The sequence below is a fragment of the Mustela putorius genome, unplaced genomic scaffold (genome assembly GCF_011764305.1).
Source record: "Mustela putorius furo isolate JIRA1106 unplaced genomic scaffold, ASM1176430v1.1 tig00000765_pilon_pilon_pilon, whole genome shotgun sequence".
In the NCBI taxonomy this organism is placed as follows: domain Eukaryota; kingdom Metazoa; phylum Chordata; class Mammalia; order Carnivora; family Mustelidae; genus Mustela; species Mustela putorius.
The window spans coordinates 1,961,536-1,979,716 of NW_025421470.1; the positions used below are offsets into that span (position 1 = coordinate 1,961,536).

The following is an 18,181-nucleotide window of genomic DNA, read 5'->3' on the forward strand; positions in this document are numbered from 1 at the left end:
AGTCACTGCCCCTCCCCCGGCATCACCCCAACATCTGCCCAGCCTGAGGCTGGGCCCCTGCGGAGTCCCCAGAGGGCCCAAAGGTGTCCCCCTCCCAACTACGGCCCCCACCCGCTGTCTCTGGGCCCATCCCAGCAGTAAATGCCCCCGGCCCCTTCTTCCTCAGCCCCACTCTGGAAGCGACCCCCCAGCTACCCAAGCCAGCCCAGAACTCCCTCACCCTGACCCTTGCCCCCTGCCCTCCCCTGCGGGAGCCCCGCCTCCACCCCAGCCCCGCCCCCAGCACCCTCCCCCACCCAGCTCCGCCCCCTCCTCCCACACCCTAAACCTCCTCACAGAAGTGGCTCTTAACCCCGCCCATCCTGCGGGCGGCCCTCCCCCTCCCCCACGCACCCCAACCCCCCCCCCACTATGAGAGCCCGCCTGAGCCCCTCACCCTTCCACGCAGCACCCCCTGGCACGGAGGGTTTCCTCACGCCCCCGCCGCCCCGCCCCCGCCCCCGCAGTCAGGCGTCACGCGGGAGCCCTGCGCACCCCCACCCCAGTTCTCTCCTGCCGGTCCACACCCCTGGCCCCCTGTTCTTGGCCCGCAGGCGTTTTCTGGGAAGCCCCTTGTCACGGTGTCATGGCTCTCTCGCCCGAGGGGACCCCGAGTGTGGAGGCCCTGGGCCGCTCCGACCCCGAGCTGCCCCCCGAGGAGCCCTGGCAGGCCACCTGCGAAATCCGTGAGCCCTTCCGACTGCTTCGGGCCTCCTGCGCTGGGGGTGTCACGGGGGAGACCACAGGACGGGTCTGGGGGACCCTGTGGGAGGAGAGAGCACGGCGGTGTGGGAGGGACCCACAGCTGGGGGTGGACCTGGGGCCCTCCAGGCCACCCCAGGCCCCCTGCCCTCCCCTTTGTGGAGAGAAGCCCAGCAGGCCCTACACAGTGGCGGGGGGCTCTGGGCCAGGAGGGACAGCCCACAGGGGACACACCCGGCCTCGGGGCATGATTGGCGCTCCCCACAGGTCTTCCTGGCCCAAGGTGCTGGATCAGGAGGGGTAGGCAGCAGTGTAGGGGGGCTCAAGCTGGGTGATCAGGTGCGTCCCCCGGGGGAGCCAGGGTTCTCAGGCAGAGGCCCACCGGCCGTCTTCTCCCTCCGTCCGGGCCCGTCTCCCGCGGGGTCTCCGTGTGGTTGTCCCAGTCCCGGTCCTGGAGCCGGACGCAGAGCAGAGCACGGATGTGATCGTGGTGGGCTCCAGCGAGCCGTCCGCACCGGCTTCCCCGGCGCCCTGCAGAGGTGAGGGCTCTTTCCAGTACCGGTCCCTCCCCGAGGATGCCAGCCCCGGGCCTGGGCCATGTGTAAGGTACCAGGCTTCTGGAATATTCACATGCCTGGCAGAGGCGGGGCGGCACCCTCCGCCCCCCGCCGCCCCTCAGTTGCCGTGAGATCAGGTCACCCTGTGACCCTTGGCCAGGTTTGCAGGAGAGGAAGGCCGGAGAGGGACCGGCCCTCTTCTTGTTTCGTTTCTCAGAGCTCCTTGCGTATGAAGTCAGGGTGAACCAGAGGGACATAGAAGGTGAGCCCCGGCGGGGGGAGAGGGCCGGGTCAGCCCGCCGCGGCCGGCCTTGCTCAGCGTCTCGGAGAAGGCCGTGGCCGTGGTGGGGGTCCTGCCCCTCTCCCCGCACCCACCCCAGGGCCCCAGAGCTTCATTCCAGCGTCTCCAAGTGTAGTCCCAGAGTCACGCAGCCTTCCCCACAGTGGAGATTTTCACTTCACTTTTCATTCCCCCCAAAAGAAACCCCGGACCCCACCTGGGGTACTGCCTCCCCTTTCCAGCATTAGGCAGGCGTGAATCTCCTTTGTTTTTCTGTGGATTTGTGTTTCCATTTGAATTTTCTAAAGATTTCTTCACTGGAGAGAGCCAGCGCGGGCATCTGAAGCCTACTGGTGCCTAGCGCGGCCCAGCACAGAGCCCGAGGCGGTCACTCTGAGGTCGTGACCCGACCCAAGCCCAAATCAGGCGTCAGTCCCTGACCCACGGAGCCACGCACACCCCCATATGCACTTTAGGGTCCGTTTATCAATCTTTGCAAACAAAAGAACCCACACCCGAGAAGCCAGCTGGGACTCCGAGAGGGGAGTGTGCACGGTGGGGGGGGGGCCGGAGCAGTGGCCAGGCCAAGTCCCCGAGCCGGGAGCAGGGGCTCCTGTCCCTCCTTGTGTTCCGCCGTGTTGCTGAGTGTGTCGCTTGATTGCCGGTGCCACGACCCCCGATGCGACGCCGGGCCCTCAGACGTGTGCATCTGCTGCGGGAGCTTCCAGGTGCACACGCGGCACCCGTTGTTTGAGGGCGGCATGTGCGCCCCCTGCAAGGTACGCGGGGAGCCGAGGGGGGCCTTGCTGGGGGCCTCGGGGCCGGGAGGTGCCAGCCCAGCTCTGCCCTCTCCAAGGACAAGTTTCTGGACTGTCTCTTCCTGTACGACGATGACGGGTACCAGTCCTACTGCTCCATCTGCTGCTCCGGGGAGACCCTGCTCATCTGCGAGAACCCCGACTGCACCCGGTGCGGCTGGGGGCGGGACTCGGGGGGGCGGGGGGGGTGGTGGCGGGAGGTGTGGCTCTGTGGGGGGGCTCAGAGGGGGCTCAGCCCGGGGAGGGGGGCCTCTGCGCAGCAAGTGGCTCAGAGCAGGCGCGGGGCTCAGCCCTGGTGACGGGTTGCTGGGAGGGCAGTAGGACCTCAGTGCCCGGAGGACGCCTCGGCCTGGGGGGTGCTCAGAGCCGGCGGGAGGGCAGGACGGTGAGCCCCTGCCCACCATCTAGGGCTCGCCCAGCCTCTGGGCGCCTCAGCCGGAGTGTGGGGGCACATGCCCCCAAGATGATTTCCATCTCCACCCCAGTGTCCTGTTTGGTGTGGAGCCTTGACGGGGGGGTGGGGGGCAGGGGGTGTCGGGAGATCTGCGTCCCCGATTTTCCTCCTCACTGTTATCAGTGCCAAGGCGTGCGGCAAGCTCAGTCATGAGTAGGGAAGTGACGCACACCCGCTCCCCGGGGACAGGCGGTCAGGCTCCGGGCCAGGCAGGGGCCGCCCGCGCCCCAGCTGCGGTCCCCCCCCCCGCCCCGGGCCACTGTACTTGCATCTCCCTCACACCTCCGGCTGGTGTCCTCACCCTCAGCTGGGCTGGGAGACCCTGACTCCCCGCAGCCAGAGCGGATCCTGCGGAATCTGCCGGAAAATCGCAGCTCACCCCCCACACCGCTGTCTTCTGCAGACGCTCGCTCCTGTTCCTCTGGGCTCCTGGGAGGGACTGGGCCCCGTTCCGGGGGACAGCTTATTCTCACCCCTGCCCCCCGGGAGCATGAGGGTGGCTTCTCCCTCACTCTGAAGCCAGAGCCGGCTCCCGGCTGCCCGGTGGCCGAGGGAAGGCCGCGTCCGTGACTGTGACCGTTTGCCTCTAGATGCTACTGCTTCGAGTGCGTGGACACGCTGGTGGGCCCCGGGACGTCGGGGAGGGTGCAGGCCATGAGCAACTGGGTGTGCTTCCTGTGCCTGCCCTTCCCCCGCAGCGGGCTCCTGCAGAGGCGGCAGAAGTGGCGGGATGGGCTGAAGGCCTTCTGTGACCGGGAGTCGGTGAGGGGCAGCGAGGGGGCAGGGGTGGGGGTGGGGGGGGGACTGGGCTTCCAGGACTGATGGCGAAGCGCGGGGCCCTGACTGTCACGTTTCTCTGCTACCAGCGGCTCTGAGAGCCGATGATGAAACAGGCTTGAAGCAAATGCTGTTGCCTCATTTTCCTGCCGGGGTCTGGCGGACGCGCTTCTTCCAAGCAGGGAGTGAGCGTTCGCGGCAGGGGGGGACTGGGGCTCGGCAGAGGTGCGCCCCGAGTCCGGCAAGTGGGAGCAAACCCCGAGGCGGCCCGCATAGGCAGGGACGGAGCACAGCGGGGCACAGACGGGTCATGGACACAGGGCATGGACGCGGGACCTCTAGAGGGTGGAGGCCAGGAGCCGTGCGCTAGGCCGGAGCTGTGGGTTCATCCGAGTGAGTTGAGCCACGTCTTCCGAGTCCTAGCCCGTGGTTCCTGGGACGGGGGCCCATGTTGGAACTGGGGTCTGTGTGGGCGCGATTTAGCTCTAGGTCTCCGGGTGAGGTCATCCTGCTTGGGGAGCCCCTGCAAGGCACTGACAGGTGTCACAGGAGACAGGGATGGAGATACCCAGAGGGAAGCCAGCCGTGTGACCCCGGGAGAGCCAAAGAGCTCTTGCCGGCACAGGGACGCTGGGCAGGAGGACTTCCCTCGGAGTCCCGGGATGGAGCCAGACCAGCTGCACCCGGACTTGGGGCTTCTGGGTCTCCAGAGCAAACGCACAGGAGTGGTTTTAGGCCGCAGCTTGTATTTCATGTTACGGCAGCCCCAGGAAGCTAGGACGGAAGCGTGGTCACTCTGGGGGAGCAAGCGGGGACAGCAAGCGACCCACACCCAGATCTGTCAAAACTGGGCACCCCTCCAGCTTCCCCAGCCTCCGGCTCCCCCCCAGCCTCCAGATCCTTCTGGAGGTTGGGCAGAGTCTTCTCAGGCAGCAGGTCTCACCCCGTGGACGTGGGAAGAGGGCAGACCCCCAGCTCCGTGGAGTGGGCTTTCTGGGGCGGCTGCTGTGTGGTGGGAAGCAGGTGGGGTGACGGGGCTGCCCACCGCCCCCCAGGATGTGCCAGAGCCACCGTCTCACGGGCAGGGCTGGGGGTGCCAGCAGGCTGGGAGAGAGCTGTGCCGACCCTGGGGTGCTTCCCTCTCTCCGCGGGCTCCCCTCTATCCTGGGACCCGGGGCTGGCCCGGGGCACCCTTACCCAGCTGCTCGGCCACAACATTTCTGGGAACACCCGCACCTCTTTGCTGGTCACCTGGCACCGGGTGGGCCTGTCAGGCACCTGGCTCTGCCCGGGGGAAGGGACAGCTTGTGCTCCACGCCCGACGGGCCTTATGGTGCTTCTTGGAAACAGAAGTGCACGCGATCCTAGTAGAACCTCTCCCCGCCCCATCAGTGTCGTCGGTCCCCGTGGGGCCGACAGCACGCTTGTCAGCTGCAGGAAGTTCCCCTCAGAAAGGAACTGGAGTTGGTGACAGAAGTGGTTTCAGGCTGGGTGGGGGCAGGAGGAAGGAGCTCCCCACCCCCACAGCTGCAGCAGGGGACCAGGACGCCCCCAGGGTCCACTGCCCTCCTCACACGCACCTCACCTCCGAACTCGCCAGCCCCCACCCATCGGCTCCAGCCCCGGCGCAGACCCTTCCCCGCGTGGCTCGGGGTCGCCTGCTCAGGCCTGGGCTCTGCCAGACGGCAGCTTGATGCCCTGTTCGTGGGGCACCGGAACCCCCAAGTGCATCCTCCTGGAGGCAGGGGCCCTGGGGTGTTTGATGCACAAGGGGGCATCCTGGAAGGGGCAGGTGGGCGTCCTCCGCGAGCTCTCCTGTCCTTTGTCCTCAGCTGGGAGCTCGCAGAGCTGCCCCGTGGCTCGGGGACCACCTGGCGAGCCCACGTGGGGAAGGAGAGAAGTCGGGGAATCCCACTGTCATACTCAGGATCCCCCCAGAAGCCCAGAGGAAGTGCTTCCTCTCGGGATCCACTTTCCCTCTTCCGCAGCCAGGAAAAGCCCCTCGCTCCTGCCTTCTCCACGCTCAAGATGACCCGGCGGGAGGGGGGGTTCGGGGCTGGGGGCCTCAGCCAGGGAGGGCACCTGGGGTGGGGGCAGGGCCAGCCTGGCCGGGAGGCGCGTTCAGGGGTATCTCCCTCGGTCGGGAAATGCCTCTGCAGGACCAGAAAGACTTCTCCTCGTGCCTCACGGGCTCTGCAGCCGTCACCCCGAGAATTGTGTTTTTAATAGAATTCGCTGGAGACGTATAAAACGGTGCCCGTGTGGAAGAGAGAGCCAGTTCGGGTGCTGTCCCTCTTTGGGGACATCAGGAGAGGTGAGTGGAGTGAGGCCTGTAGGTCCTTCCCTGGGGACGGACCCGAGAATGTTCCCTGAGGGTCAGGCGGCAGGCGGGCGGGTGAGGACCCCGGGGCTCCCTCCTGGGAGCCAACACGCAGGAGGCGAGCGTTGGTGTGAAATGTCCCGAAGTGGGCCCAGGCGGTCCTCCTAGAGGGGCCCACCGGCCGCGGCCTGCCCACGGCCACCGAACACGAGGTCCACTCCGACCTCGCCGCGTGCCTGACCGCCCCACAGGGCTGCCAAGCTCTCCCTCTCTACACACACCCCCAGCTTGCCGGCCATGCGACGCCTTCCAGCCTTGCTGGGGGTCCTGCCCCCGCCCCCTGGTCCCTGCACTGACCCCCTCCTGCTGGTGCCTTTGGAAATCCTCTGGACTCTTCTGGGCCCAGTAGACATAAGAGGAACCCATGAAAACAGTTCTTAGTCTCTGGTCAAATGGAATCGGGAGATTCATTCATTCCATTCCGGGCCCTGTGCTCGGCCTTGCGCACTGCGGCCAAGGCGGCCCGTGGGCACCACGCTCGGACCAGGGGCCTGTGGCCAGAGCGGGCAGCGGCCGCAGCGGCTGGAGGAGGAGCCGGGAGTCACCGCCCCGGCCTGCCCACCCCGAGGCTGCTTCCCTTGGTCTAGTCGGTGAGATCCTTTCTGGATTCCTCTTCCCAGCCCAGGCCGAGGGCTCCTGCCACCACGCCCACGTGTCCCACAGCTGGCCGGGTGACATCAGCAGGAACACCACGGCCTGGCGGGTTTCCTAAGCCAGAGCCCGACACCACAGCCCCAGAAGGCCTGGTTTTGCAACAAATCCCTTGACTTTCTTACGTCAGCACCGGGGGGGTTGCTGGCTTGGCCTGTAGCGTCGCACACGGCGTCATCCTCAGCCCCCGTCAGCTCGCGAACCAGCGAGCGTTTGCTCGTGTTTTCGGATTAGCCATTGGCCGTTTTCCACGGCGGGGGTCACGCACCGGCCCTTCCGCGCCCTCCTCTTGTCTCCCCGCGCAGAGCTCGTGAGTCTGGGCTTCCTGGAGAGCGGCTCCGCCCCGGGGGGACTGAAGCACCTGGACGATGTCACAGATGTCGTGAGGAAGGACGTAAGCGCTGCCGCGTGGCGCCCAGCGCCGGGACGAGCGCAGTGTGCGGGAGATCCGGGGGTGGGGGCGGCGGGTGGCAGGGATTGCACCCCAAGGCAGGGGAGAGAGGAGAGGGCCGTGTTCGTGGGCCCCACGCTGCCCACAGTCCAGAGCGGAGCTGTGGGCCCGTCTCCACCGAGGCGCGGAGATCCCAGGGACCACTCCCGGCACCAGGGACAGCGCGGCCCAGGCAGTGGGCTCCAGCCCCGCCTGGGGTCTCAGGGAAATTCTGGAACCCAGCAGTTCGTCGCTGGGGGCACTCTGCGAACGCAGTGATGGAATGTTCTGGCTCCCTCGAAGGCTGTCTCTTGCTGGCTGGGGCAGCGGCCTGGGAGGAAGTGCCTTGAGATGACTCAGGAGGCCCCAGCTCTGCCAGCAGCCCTTTGCAGCTGACGGGAGGTGGCTGGGCAGCTTCCCCTGGTGGCCCCGGGGCAGGAGGACCTGGTCTGTCCGTCTCTGGTGCAGGAGAGGTGGCTGAGAGCCACCAGCCGTGGGCAGGGCGTCCAGGCCGGGAGTGCCGGCTGCTGAAGGGGGCGGCCGGCCACGAGGAGGGGCCCACGTGGGGTTGTGCTCTCCCTGCCCCACGGCTCTGCCCCCCGTCGGGCCTGGAGCTGGTGGTCCGAGGGGCTGTCCCTCCTCTCTGGCTGCGCCTGGGGAAGCCGGGCAGCTTTGTTGCATCCCGGGCCCCCCTGCCCCAAAGCTGGTGCGGCCTCTTCGTGGGGCACACCGGAGCCCCACACCCTTAAACGCCATGCCCATGGGCCTCCTCCAAGACCCCCCGTCTGCCCTCGCCCCATCCCCTTTCAAAGAACCCCCGTGGGGCCTTTCTGGAGCCCGACCCTGCGTGATGCTTCTCCCAGACCCCAGGGCAAGGTCCTCCCTCAAGGGTAAGACAGGGCGTGGGACAGGCTGGTGACACGAGGCCTCCCCTGCCCGGGGCATCTCCCTGCCCCTCAGCTAAGCTCGCGGACACCCGCCTTCCCCGCGGTTAGGAACAAGGCGGGACCCCCGTCTTCTGTGGCAGACCTCATCGATAGTCCCGTGACGCCTGCGATCAGGGACGTGTGGCAGCGTTCCTGACGCAGTACTGGAAACCTGTGTTCTCTCCGTAGCCCCAGGGACACCTGTTCCAGCAAGCCCGGCTCAGGGGTGCGTGGCGTCCCTCAGCACCCCACGCCGCCCCTCCGGCCTCACTTCCTCTCGCGAGGCCCGTGACGCGGGCCAGGCTGTTGGCAGCCCCTCCTAGAGGTGGGGCGCGGCGGTCCGCACCTGCACCTGCTGCGGCTTTCCCGGATGGGGGCTCCGGTCCAGGCTGGAGGGGGCCGGCAGCTGCGGGGGGCCTGGGGGGCCTCGTTTAGACTCGGTTTTTCTCCGTGCAAAACTTCGCGGCCCCCGGTTCTGGGGGCGAGCGGCTGACTGTGGGGACCGTCAGCCCACACTCGGCTTCTCGCCCTGATGCCCTCTCTTCTGTGCAGACACCCGGGCCGTCCCTGAGCCCAGCGGCCAGACGCCCCCTGGGGGGGACACGGGGACTGGCTGGAGGGGACACAAGGGTTAGGAGCAAATCATGGGATGTGGCTCTTGGTTAGCAGCTCAGGGCAGTCGGAAATCCAGTCGTCAGGTATCTGGGTCTCCCACGAATTTATTTAGTAGAATGACAGAGCCTAGAACTGTCAGCGGGAATCCCTCCGGCCCGGGAGAGGGGTCGTTGGGTCCCTGTGGTCGAAGAGCGTCCTTCTGTTGTCTGCCCGGGTGTGAGCGGAGGTGGATTTTGTCTTTTTCCGTGAGCCTGCAGGGCCGCTGAGGCTGCTGACGGCCGGCGGGGAAGGTGGTGGCCAGCGGTCAGCTCCGGGCCACCGGCTGTCACGTCAGGCGCGCACAGAATCCGTATGAATCCCAGCCAGTCCCTGTGCCGACCTTCCCGGGGCAGCTCTGTAAGACGCAGAGAGGTCAGCTCAGACCCCACGTGCCCTGCGGGGTGCTGGCCTCTCCTCAGAGGACAGAGGCTGGGCTCCGCGTGTCCCCGAGGCCGGGGCCACCAAGAGCCACCGTGGCAAGTCTGACCTGGTGGGCCTCACTGTCCCACCGGGGTCCTGTGGGGTCTCGACCTCATCGCAAGTCACCCACCTGGACACACGGGGTGCCCGCTGCTGTGGGGGCTCTTGGGCTCTGCGAGCCTGTGGCAGGACAGGGCTGTCCCGCGCGGCCATCGGCAGTGTGCCCGTCTCCGGCAGGTGGAAGCGTGGGGCCCGTTTGACCTCGTGTACGGCGCCACACCCCCCATCGGCCAGGCCTGCGACCACCCGCCAGGTAAGACACGGCGGCCCGCCCGCGTCACAGCCCTCCGGTGTCCACCGTCCTGCACCGGAGCGCCAGCAGCCTGCGTTCCTACACACAGCCGTCCCCGGGCCTCCCCCGCATGAGCAGCCTGCCCCCGTGGGGGGTACGGTCTGTTGGGTTTGAGCCCCGGGAAGCCACACGGCACCGGACAGTGGTGGTGGGGAATCTGTCACCCCAGAAGCTGCCCGGGCCCCACCTGCTGTGTGTCCTGTCTCTGTCTCCCGTGCTCTGCGGGATGCATTCTCGGGGAGACACAGACAAGCTCTTTGCTCACAGGCACTTCTTGCCCTGCGCTGCTTTACATGCCTCGGCCCTTTCCTGATGCCGGCGCGCTGGGGGAGGCTGGGGTCGGCGCCCGGGACACACAGACCCCAGGGCCCTTGAGGCCCAGTCACTCTGGAGGGGACAGGCCTGCCCTGGGGAGCACGTGGGGGCCCGGGCCAGGCCAGCCACACCGGAATGGCCTTCCCACAGTCACCCCTGCCTCCCCAGCCCCTCAGCACCCCCTCCCCACACCTGTGCACCCTCCCCCAACCCCCTAGCCTCCCCCTCCACCGCACCCCCTCACCGGCAGCCACCCCTGCACACCCCACAGCGTGGTACCTGTTCCAGTTCCGCCGCGTCCTGCAGTACGCCAGGCCCAGCCCGGGCAGCCGGCGGCCCTTCTTCTGGATGTTTGTGGACAATCTGGTGCTGAGCCAAGATGACCGGCACGTAGCCACTCGCTTCCTGGAGGTACGAGCCGCAGTCCGGGAGGGCGTCCGGGCGGGTCAGGGTGGCCTCCCCGGGGACAGCAGGGCTCACGGCCCCACCCGGAGCCTCTCCTTCTCGGGGCTCAGGAGGGCCCACTGCTCTCCCGAGGCACAGACCCTGCTGTGGCCTTGGGGGGCGTCCCACAGCCCGTGGTTCCTGCACTTCCTTCCGCACATGCCAGCGTGGGGCTCCCGTCCGTGCCCAGAAACACCTCCGTACGCCGGGCACGCGGGCACACGCCGCACACATGCACAGAACCGCACGTGCCTTCGGCCTCTGGGCGCCGACAGCCTTGGGTGTTCTCTCTGCCCTCCTGAATTCTGACCCTGAGAGGGGCCGCCCTGGGCTCCCCTGGCCAGGGCCCTCCCGGCACTGACGCCCTGGGACAGGACACCTTTGGGGCCTGGCGTCGCCTCTCAGGACGACCCCCCCACACTCACAGCGGAAAGCTCCCGGCCACCGGGCCCTGTCCCCTCGCCTGGCTACCTCGGGGGCGCTTTACGCAATGCCTCCGATCTGCGGAGGCTTTCTCCCGAGCCAGCCCCTCCGAGCCCCTCCGCTGCGGACCGGCCCCCTCGTTTGCCGCTTCAACGGCGTGTTTTGTGGCTTTACTTGGCTCAGTCGCAAAAAAGAACTGATGCAGGGCGTGTGGGGGCGTCTGTGGGACGGACCCGGGGGGGCGTGTGTGCGCCAAGGGCTATCATCCTCACGGCGGCAACCCTCTGCCTGTGGGGCAGGCCCGGCCCCCGGCCCCCCGCGGAGACACGGGCCCACGGGGGGTGCGCACTCTTCCTTGCAGTCCTGCTGTGTGGGGGCCTGGGTCCCCCCGAGATTTTCTGGACCTTCGGCCTTGCCATCTGGCGGGTTCGGATGTGTGCGCGACTTACGGCGCTGTCCGTCCGGCTCCTTCGGCTCTGCGGCCTCATCGCGTCACCTAGAGGATCACGGTGGTTTCTGGCCAACTCGGTCAGACTTTCTGGGCGTCTGGGCCGGTCCTCTGCAGAGAGCAGTCATCTCGTCCGACGTCACACCTGCGGGGCCCTGCCCTTGCCTCGCGGTGCAGTGCCTGCCGGACGCTGTCGGAGCGTGGCGTTGGCGGGACACCCGGTCGGGGTCTGCCTGTCCCAGAGATGGGTCCCGCGCTCCCCGCGCCCCGTGTTTTCTCTAACACCCCCGTCTTGCCGTGCACGCGCGTTCCTGCCGGGGTGGGGAGACCTCGACGTGCCGCACGTGGTACCGTGTGTTTTCGCCCGGCGGGTGACCGGTGTTCTGCACAAACATTCACAACAGCCGCCTGCCGGCTTCCAAAGGAGAGAAAGCTTCGTCCCAGAACCCCGCAGACACAGGCGGGGCACGGCACGTGCACGTCGGTGACGGTAGTCGGGGCGACAGACAAGGACGAGGCGATCGGGGGCGGACGACACCCAGCCCTCTCAGCGGGGGCCCGTGGAGACACCCAGGGTGGGTCCCCACTGACAGGCCCAGGCGGGGCGTCCTCTCCACAGCGGAGACTTCCACTGACTGTCCCCGGAAGGGCCGTGTTTCTAGGGCCTGTGACGGGGTCTGAGGTTAAACGTTTGCTCACCTACGTGCAGTTTGGAGCGCGGCATTTCCACGTTCTCGTGTCTCCACGTCCTCCAGGAGGCCGGGCTGTGTGTCTGCCTCCCGTCGGGGATTCCGTCCTGGGCGGCCAGCCCTGCCCGGAGCGGGAGAGGATGTGAGACGGATTCGTAGGCCTCGGTGTCCAGAGCGGAAGGGCCGGCTCTGACCCGGAGGCCTGACCACGTGTTGTAGAGAACCGGGCTCCCGGGGCTGCTCACGAGCCTCATTCCCCGGCCACCCGGGCAGGTCCCGGTGGTGGGTTCTGGGGGACAAACCAAGAAACATCTGTCCCTGCGGAACAGGCAGTCACTGCGTGTCTCTCCCCGCCGGGCCTGTGTGTGCAGGAGGCCGCCCGTGTGTCCACAGCGACGGGCTTGGGAACGGTGCTCACGGGCCGACTCAGCCTGTGTCCTGCTGGGTGTCAGGGACCAAGGGGCTTCCTGCCTCAGTTTCTCCTTGGTGCCCCCCCCCCGTGGCTCCCCCTCCTGTTGGTGGAGGGTCCGTCTCCCTCCCACCCCCACCCCATGCTTCAGGGGCTCCAGGAACCAGGCAGCCCCCTCGGCTCCCGAGGCCAGCCTTTCAGAAAACTCGTTTCTCCCGGCAAAGCCTTTTATCTTTCCGAAGCAAAACAGCTTTGGCAGCAAGACCGCGGATGTCACTGTCCCGCAGGGCGGTCTTCCTCTGTGCTGGAGCGGGGGGGATCCCGCGCCTGCGACCCCGGGGAACGAGAAATGGGAAGTCCACCCGAGAGAAGTTCTACGACACGATCTCAGCCTCTTTCCCTCATGAGGTCATAAAGGGAAACAGAAGTGACACACGAGCGCGGTAGCCGGAGACACAGTCAGGAGGGCCCGACCTGGTGCCCAGGGAGGCTGAGGCCTGCCGGCACCGTGGGGGCCAGAGGTCATCCCCGATTCCCCAGCCGACATTCCCACCCCACAGGCTGACCCCGTGACCCTCCAGGACGTCTGTGGCCAAGCCGTCCAGGACGCCGTGCACGTGTGGAGCAACATCCCGGCTGTGAGAAGGTTCCCTGTGTGTTCCACGGCCCGTGGGAGGGGGGCTTGGGGGGCACTGGCGCGGCGTGGGTTTCACCAAAGGAACACAGAGCCCTGCCCGGGTGGCCTCCGTGTCCAGGCCAGGGGCTGGGTCTGGCGGGCCTTAGGTCCACGCCCCAAATTCAGGGCAAATCCAGGCCAGGAACAACCACTCCCACACGGGGGGCTCTCCCCAGCTGCTGGCGCGGGGCCTGTCCGGGCTTCTCCCCGCGGGGCTTTGTGGGGCTTCCCCGAGTCCCGGGAAGACAGTCCCTGCTCCCAGACACCCGTCACCTGGCCACGAGCGCCTCCCCGCAGCCCTTTGAAGCTGCGCCCTGCCCTGCACGCCCCACACGTGCGCACGCTCATCCACACCCCTGCACACGCTCACTCACACTTTCTCGCTCACGCAGCCTCACCCACGATGCATTTCTGGGCTGTGCTGAACAACAGTCCCTCAAACACGCCAGGCTCTGGCCCCCGTGCCCCTCCCCCGTCGCCAGAACATTCTCAGGACGGTTCTTTCCCATAAACGTCTCGTCTGCCTGGCAGCCCCCCCATCCCCACACTCCTGCTCCCCCCAGCCCCACTGCTCCGACAGCTTTCTGCTCCCAGGACCGCCTGCCCTCCCGCTCCTGTGCCCCAGAGCCCCTAAGGACGCGGCAGCCCCTCCCCCAACCCCATGCCTGTGGCTCCTGCCCTGGTGTTGAGCCGACGTTGACAGGATCCAAGCGAAGTCGTGTCTTTTCCCGACAGCTTCTGGACACTTCTGTCCACCCGCCTCCCAATGCCGGCACGCCCCGGCAGGTGCTCACGGCAGAGCCCGCCCGGCCCGGCACTCGCCAGACCCACACCGGGTTCAGAGTTTAGGCGGAGCCCAGGGGAAGCAGCGTCCGCACGTTTTCTGAGCCTTGACCGCCACGACCGTCAGGCCGCCCCTTCTGCCCCGCCCGCGCTCTCAGCAGCTTCCCTCTCTTCCCCGCCTTGGGGGCGGCAGTCGGGGGCCAGGGAGATGCAGGTGCCCAGGGAAGCACTGGGGCTCCTGGTTCCCAGAGGCAAAGCTGGAAGCAGCGTCTTCACACGACGCTTTCCCTCAGGCTCACGTTGTCTCCGGGGAGACGCGACAGCCTCACGCTCGCTCGCTGCAAGTGGAAGCATTTTGCCGACAGCCAGGGTCGTCCCTTGGACGGGAGGTGGGGGGGCTGCCCCGGGGAAGCATCTGGGGAGGGGACTGGGACTGGCACTTGTGTTTCTGGCTCCTCATTCGCGCCCTTAATCCCCAAAGTTAACCCAGAGGAGTTCCCCGACTGCGGTGGGGTGCCTGGGAGCCCGAGACCGGGCGCAGGGTGGGGGGCCGGCTGCGGCGTCTGGAAGCCGTGAGCCCCGCCGTCTGCTCAAACTGCAAGGCGGGCGGTGTGCGTCTCCCCCGAGGCCGGCCCCACATGCAGGGCCTCCAGCGCCCGCAGCCGCAGGACCCTCGAGGACCTGCTCCATATGGCTCGGCTCTCGGGGACAGGGGTTCCCCGGGAATGCCACGCAGCACAGTTTGCCCAACTTTGCCCACTGGGTCCTGCCCTTTCTTCTGCGTGGTTCCCTCCGCGATGGCCTCTTCCCACGGGAAGTGGACCTGCAGAGCTGGGGCCAGGGTCCCAGCTCCTCCCTGGGGGGGGGGCGGCAGGGGGTGCCATCTCGTCCCCGACCGCCAGGACGGCTCATCGTCTACCGCTGGCTGGGAGAGTCCCGGGAGAAGGGCCAGGGCTTCTCTTGGAGACCTCTGGGTCGTCTAGCAGGACGGGCCCCAGCAACTTCCCCATGTGCTGCCACCCCCGCCGGCTACCCCCCCCCCCGCTCTGGTCCCCAGGGCCGTGGGCAGCTGGGGGTGGAAATGATCCGCCCTCTCCCCCTGGCAGCAGGCACTCGGCCCTGGCTTCCCACGACGAACTGTCCCTGCTGGCTCCGGACAGGCAGAAGACAAAGCCCCCAGGCCCGGGACCGGCCAAGCTGGTGAAGAATTGTTTTCTCCCCCTGAGAGAATATTTCAAGTATTTTCAACAGAACTCACTTCCTCTTTAGAAATGATTTATTTTACTATGAAGAAAAAAGACGTTCGTTAGAACCAGGCAACTTTCCTTACATTGTTTCTTTTTTCCTTTCAAATTATTATTCTGTTTGCTTGATTTTGGATTTTCCAAGGTTGCCACAGACGTGTCTTCCCTTTGGGTGTGGTGATGAGGACCCAGCCTTGCGGTGCCCTTCTCCGAGGTGGTGGTGGGGGGGTGACGTTCCCAGCCCCCGACCCTTGCGAAGCATGTTTGCTGCTGAAAATGTTTCTGTGTGCCGGTTGAGAAGTTAAAAATATATTTATCGTGCTGGTTATGGGTCACATTCTTGTGTTTCTGTGTGGAAGGCCGGCCTCGACTGTATCCTCTGGGACGGGGCGGGTCTGGGGTCGGGGGAGATGAGCGGACCCGTAGTCCTGAGTGGGCGTGGCCTGCGCTCCCTCGGTGCCCTTGGCCATGCTGGCACGTGACCGCCGTAGGCCGTGATCGTGAAAACCACCCAGCCTGACGATAGCCGCAGGAAATCGCAGAATGTTACACTTGGCAAGCAAAGGGAGCACGGACAGGACAGAGCAGGGCGCTCAGAGGCCAGATCCGAGCCCGAGGCACAAGCCCGCTGGGGCCCCTCGCACGAGAGGGACTTGCTCGCAGAAGGCGGGACCCCTGCGCACCCCGTCCGGTCGCAGAGCTGGCTTCAAGTCACACATAAGGAACCCCAAAGTGATCTTTCCCGATGAGCCTGGGAATCCCCCAGGGATACAGATTAGATGGTAACAGACAGCTTGTCCCGGGCGTCGGGGCAGGGGCGACGAGCCCCCGGGGCCCATGCCGGTGCTGGGAGCCACGTGCACACCTTGCAGAGGAAAAGCGGGGCTAAAATTGGACCTCCTGAAGATCTTTTTAAAAAAATATCTTGAAGTAGAATATTCGTGGTAAGGATTAATTTTATGTTCCGACTCGGCTGGGCCACGGGGCCCAGATATTTGCTCCAATGTTATTCTGGGTGTTTCCGTGAAGGTGTTTTTGGATGAGGTTATGTTTAAATTGGTGGGCCCTGAATGGAACAGATGACCTTTCACGACGTGGCGGCAGGCGGTCTGCAGGTCTGTGCCACCCCACCAAGTCGTACGCTGAAGTCCGAACCCCCAGGACGGTGGTGTCAGGACATGTTTGGGGCGGTGACTTGGGAATGGGACGAGTGGCCTCATCAAAGAGGCGCAGAGTGGTTCCCTGCCCCCCGTGCTGTAGGGGGACGCCACATGGGGACACCACGTGAGGGTGCGCGACAGGTGTGTGGCCAGGAGGAGGACTGTCACCCGCTCGGCCGGCCCCAGGCCTGGGACTTGCAGCTTCCAGAGCTGTGGGCCACACGTCTCCACCATTCAGTAGCCACCAGTGTGTGCTGTCTTGTTACAGCGGCCCAGGGGCCTGACACAGCGGGCCTCTGCCCACCCGAGAAGGCCTGAGGGGAACAGGTGGACCTCTGAGCAGGGCCCTCTCCGGCAGACGGCCTGTGGACTCTGGCGAACCCCCTCCCCACCCACAGACCCCAAAAGGTGTCCCTGTCCTGATCCCTGGAGCTTGTGAATGTCACCTTCTGTGGCCAGAAAGGCTGCTGCCGATACGGTGACATCAGATGGGAAGATTGTCCGGGGTTACCCTGGGGAGGCCCTAAATGTGGTCACGAAGGTCCTTGTCAGGGGAGGCAGAGGGAGCCCTGACCTGGGACAGGGAAAGTCATGACCCTGGAGACAGAGAAGCCAAGAGAGCCTGGGGCCTCCAGGAGCAGAAGACAGGAGACGTCCCGCCCGGAGACCCCAGAGGAGCTGTGATCCAGGCGGCAGCCTCCCGAACTCGCAGACCACGCATTTCTGTTGCTTTGAGATGTCAAGCTTGTGGAGCTGTCGCCCGGCTTCCCCAGGAAACAGGCACACCCGCTGAGCTCCCTGGACCAGGGACCCCGCTGAGGGCTGCCCCCATGTCCAGGCTGTGCCGACGCCCAGGGAGCTGCTCAGGACGGCTGAGGGGGAAGCCTGGGTCTCAGCATCCAAGTGCAAGTGCACGCCGCCCCCTCCCACGGCCGAGACCTTGATCCCCAGCTGGACCACCAACCCGCTTGGTGCCCAGGGCTGCCTAGATGCTCCTCCAGCAGATTCTCCCTCCGCAGCCTCTGGCCGCCGGGGAAACATGGTGGCCCTGGAGGGGAAGAAAGGAACCTGCCAACTTCAGGGAGCCCCGAGGGCTGGTCTGCTTTTCCATAAAGTAACTGTTTGTGGCCCACGCGCCAGTGTCCGTGCGAACGTTCGAAGTGTCTCTCACAAGCGCAGCACGGGAACCCGCTGCTTTTTGACTGTTCCCACTTGGCCAACAGGAACGTGCAGGCACAGAGGAGTTAAGTGACTCCCCGAGGTCACACAGCTCCTGGGAAGCCCAGTGGGGACTGGAGGCAGCATGCATGTACCAGGCCGAGGCGCCGGTCCCCCCACGGCCCGACTGGCTAGAAGTCCCCTCAGCAAACAGCCCCTGCGCTGAGTCCCAGCCCTCATTCCTGACAGGACCGGTGGCAGCGCAGCGCCCCTCAGCCCCCCAGGTTCACCCCTTCGAGCCCCTCGCCCACTCCCTCCCCGCTGCCCTGGAGCAGGCCTGGGCTGCATCGCGCTTCCGCAGACTACGCACCCTTCCCAGCCCAGCGCCCAAAAGCCCCTCGCACTTGGGGTCCACCCCTCCCCTAGCCCCTTCCCCATCCCCTCCCACGGCCGGGCCACGTGGGCTCCCCGCGGGGCCTCCGGAGGCTGAGCGCTGCCCAGGCCTCGGCCAATCAGTGCAGCGTAGCCAGTCAGAGGGAGCCCGGGGATTTGCCCGCGGGGCCGAACCCAGGAGGGCTGGGAGGTGGAGGTGTCCGTGGCCGCTGATGCGCCTCTCCTGCGGATTTGGCCCGGGCGGGGCCCCCCCACGGACATCGCCTCTCCTTCCAGGCCCACCGGGCCTGACCCGGCGCCCCTCCCCCAAGCGTCCCCAGCTACATTTGTTCAAACTGCGGGCTTGGACGGCAACAGTTTTCCGGCCCGGGAGTGGGCAGCGTCCGGAGCCCCTGCGGGAGCCGGTTCACACCCACACCGTGCTCTCCTAGCCGGATCTTACCTTTCCTCTGGGTCCCTGTCTCCCGCCCCCTTCACGGCGCCCCAAGTTCAGACGGGCCGGTGTCCCCACTGGACACGTGAACGGAGTCCCCTCCTGGCCCCCTGGCCGTGCCCTCCCCGACCAAAGGGGAGGGAATCCCGCTTGCCCCGTTGAAATC

At 66.5% G+C, this 18,181-nt stretch overlaps 1 protein-coding gene across 1 annotated transcript; it reads left to right on the plus strand.

The window, feature by feature from the left end:
* The first annotated feature begins 625 nt into the window (after positions 1–625).
* DNMT3L (DNA methyltransferase 3 like) lies at positions 626–15,206 on the plus strand. The gene is given in 13 exon segments (XM_045084548.1): positions 626–825; positions 1,081–1,280; positions 1,516–1,560; positions 2,278–2,357; positions 2,435–2,547; positions 3,441–3,612; positions 5,857–5,941; positions 6,964–7,052; positions 9,326–9,401; positions 10,027–10,166; positions 12,729–12,814; positions 14,734–14,870; positions 14,873–15,206. Coding segments are annotated over 13 exon segments (1,488 nt in total). The 3' UTR covers positions 14,938–15,206.
* Positions 15,207–18,181: the final 2,975 nt, after the last annotated feature.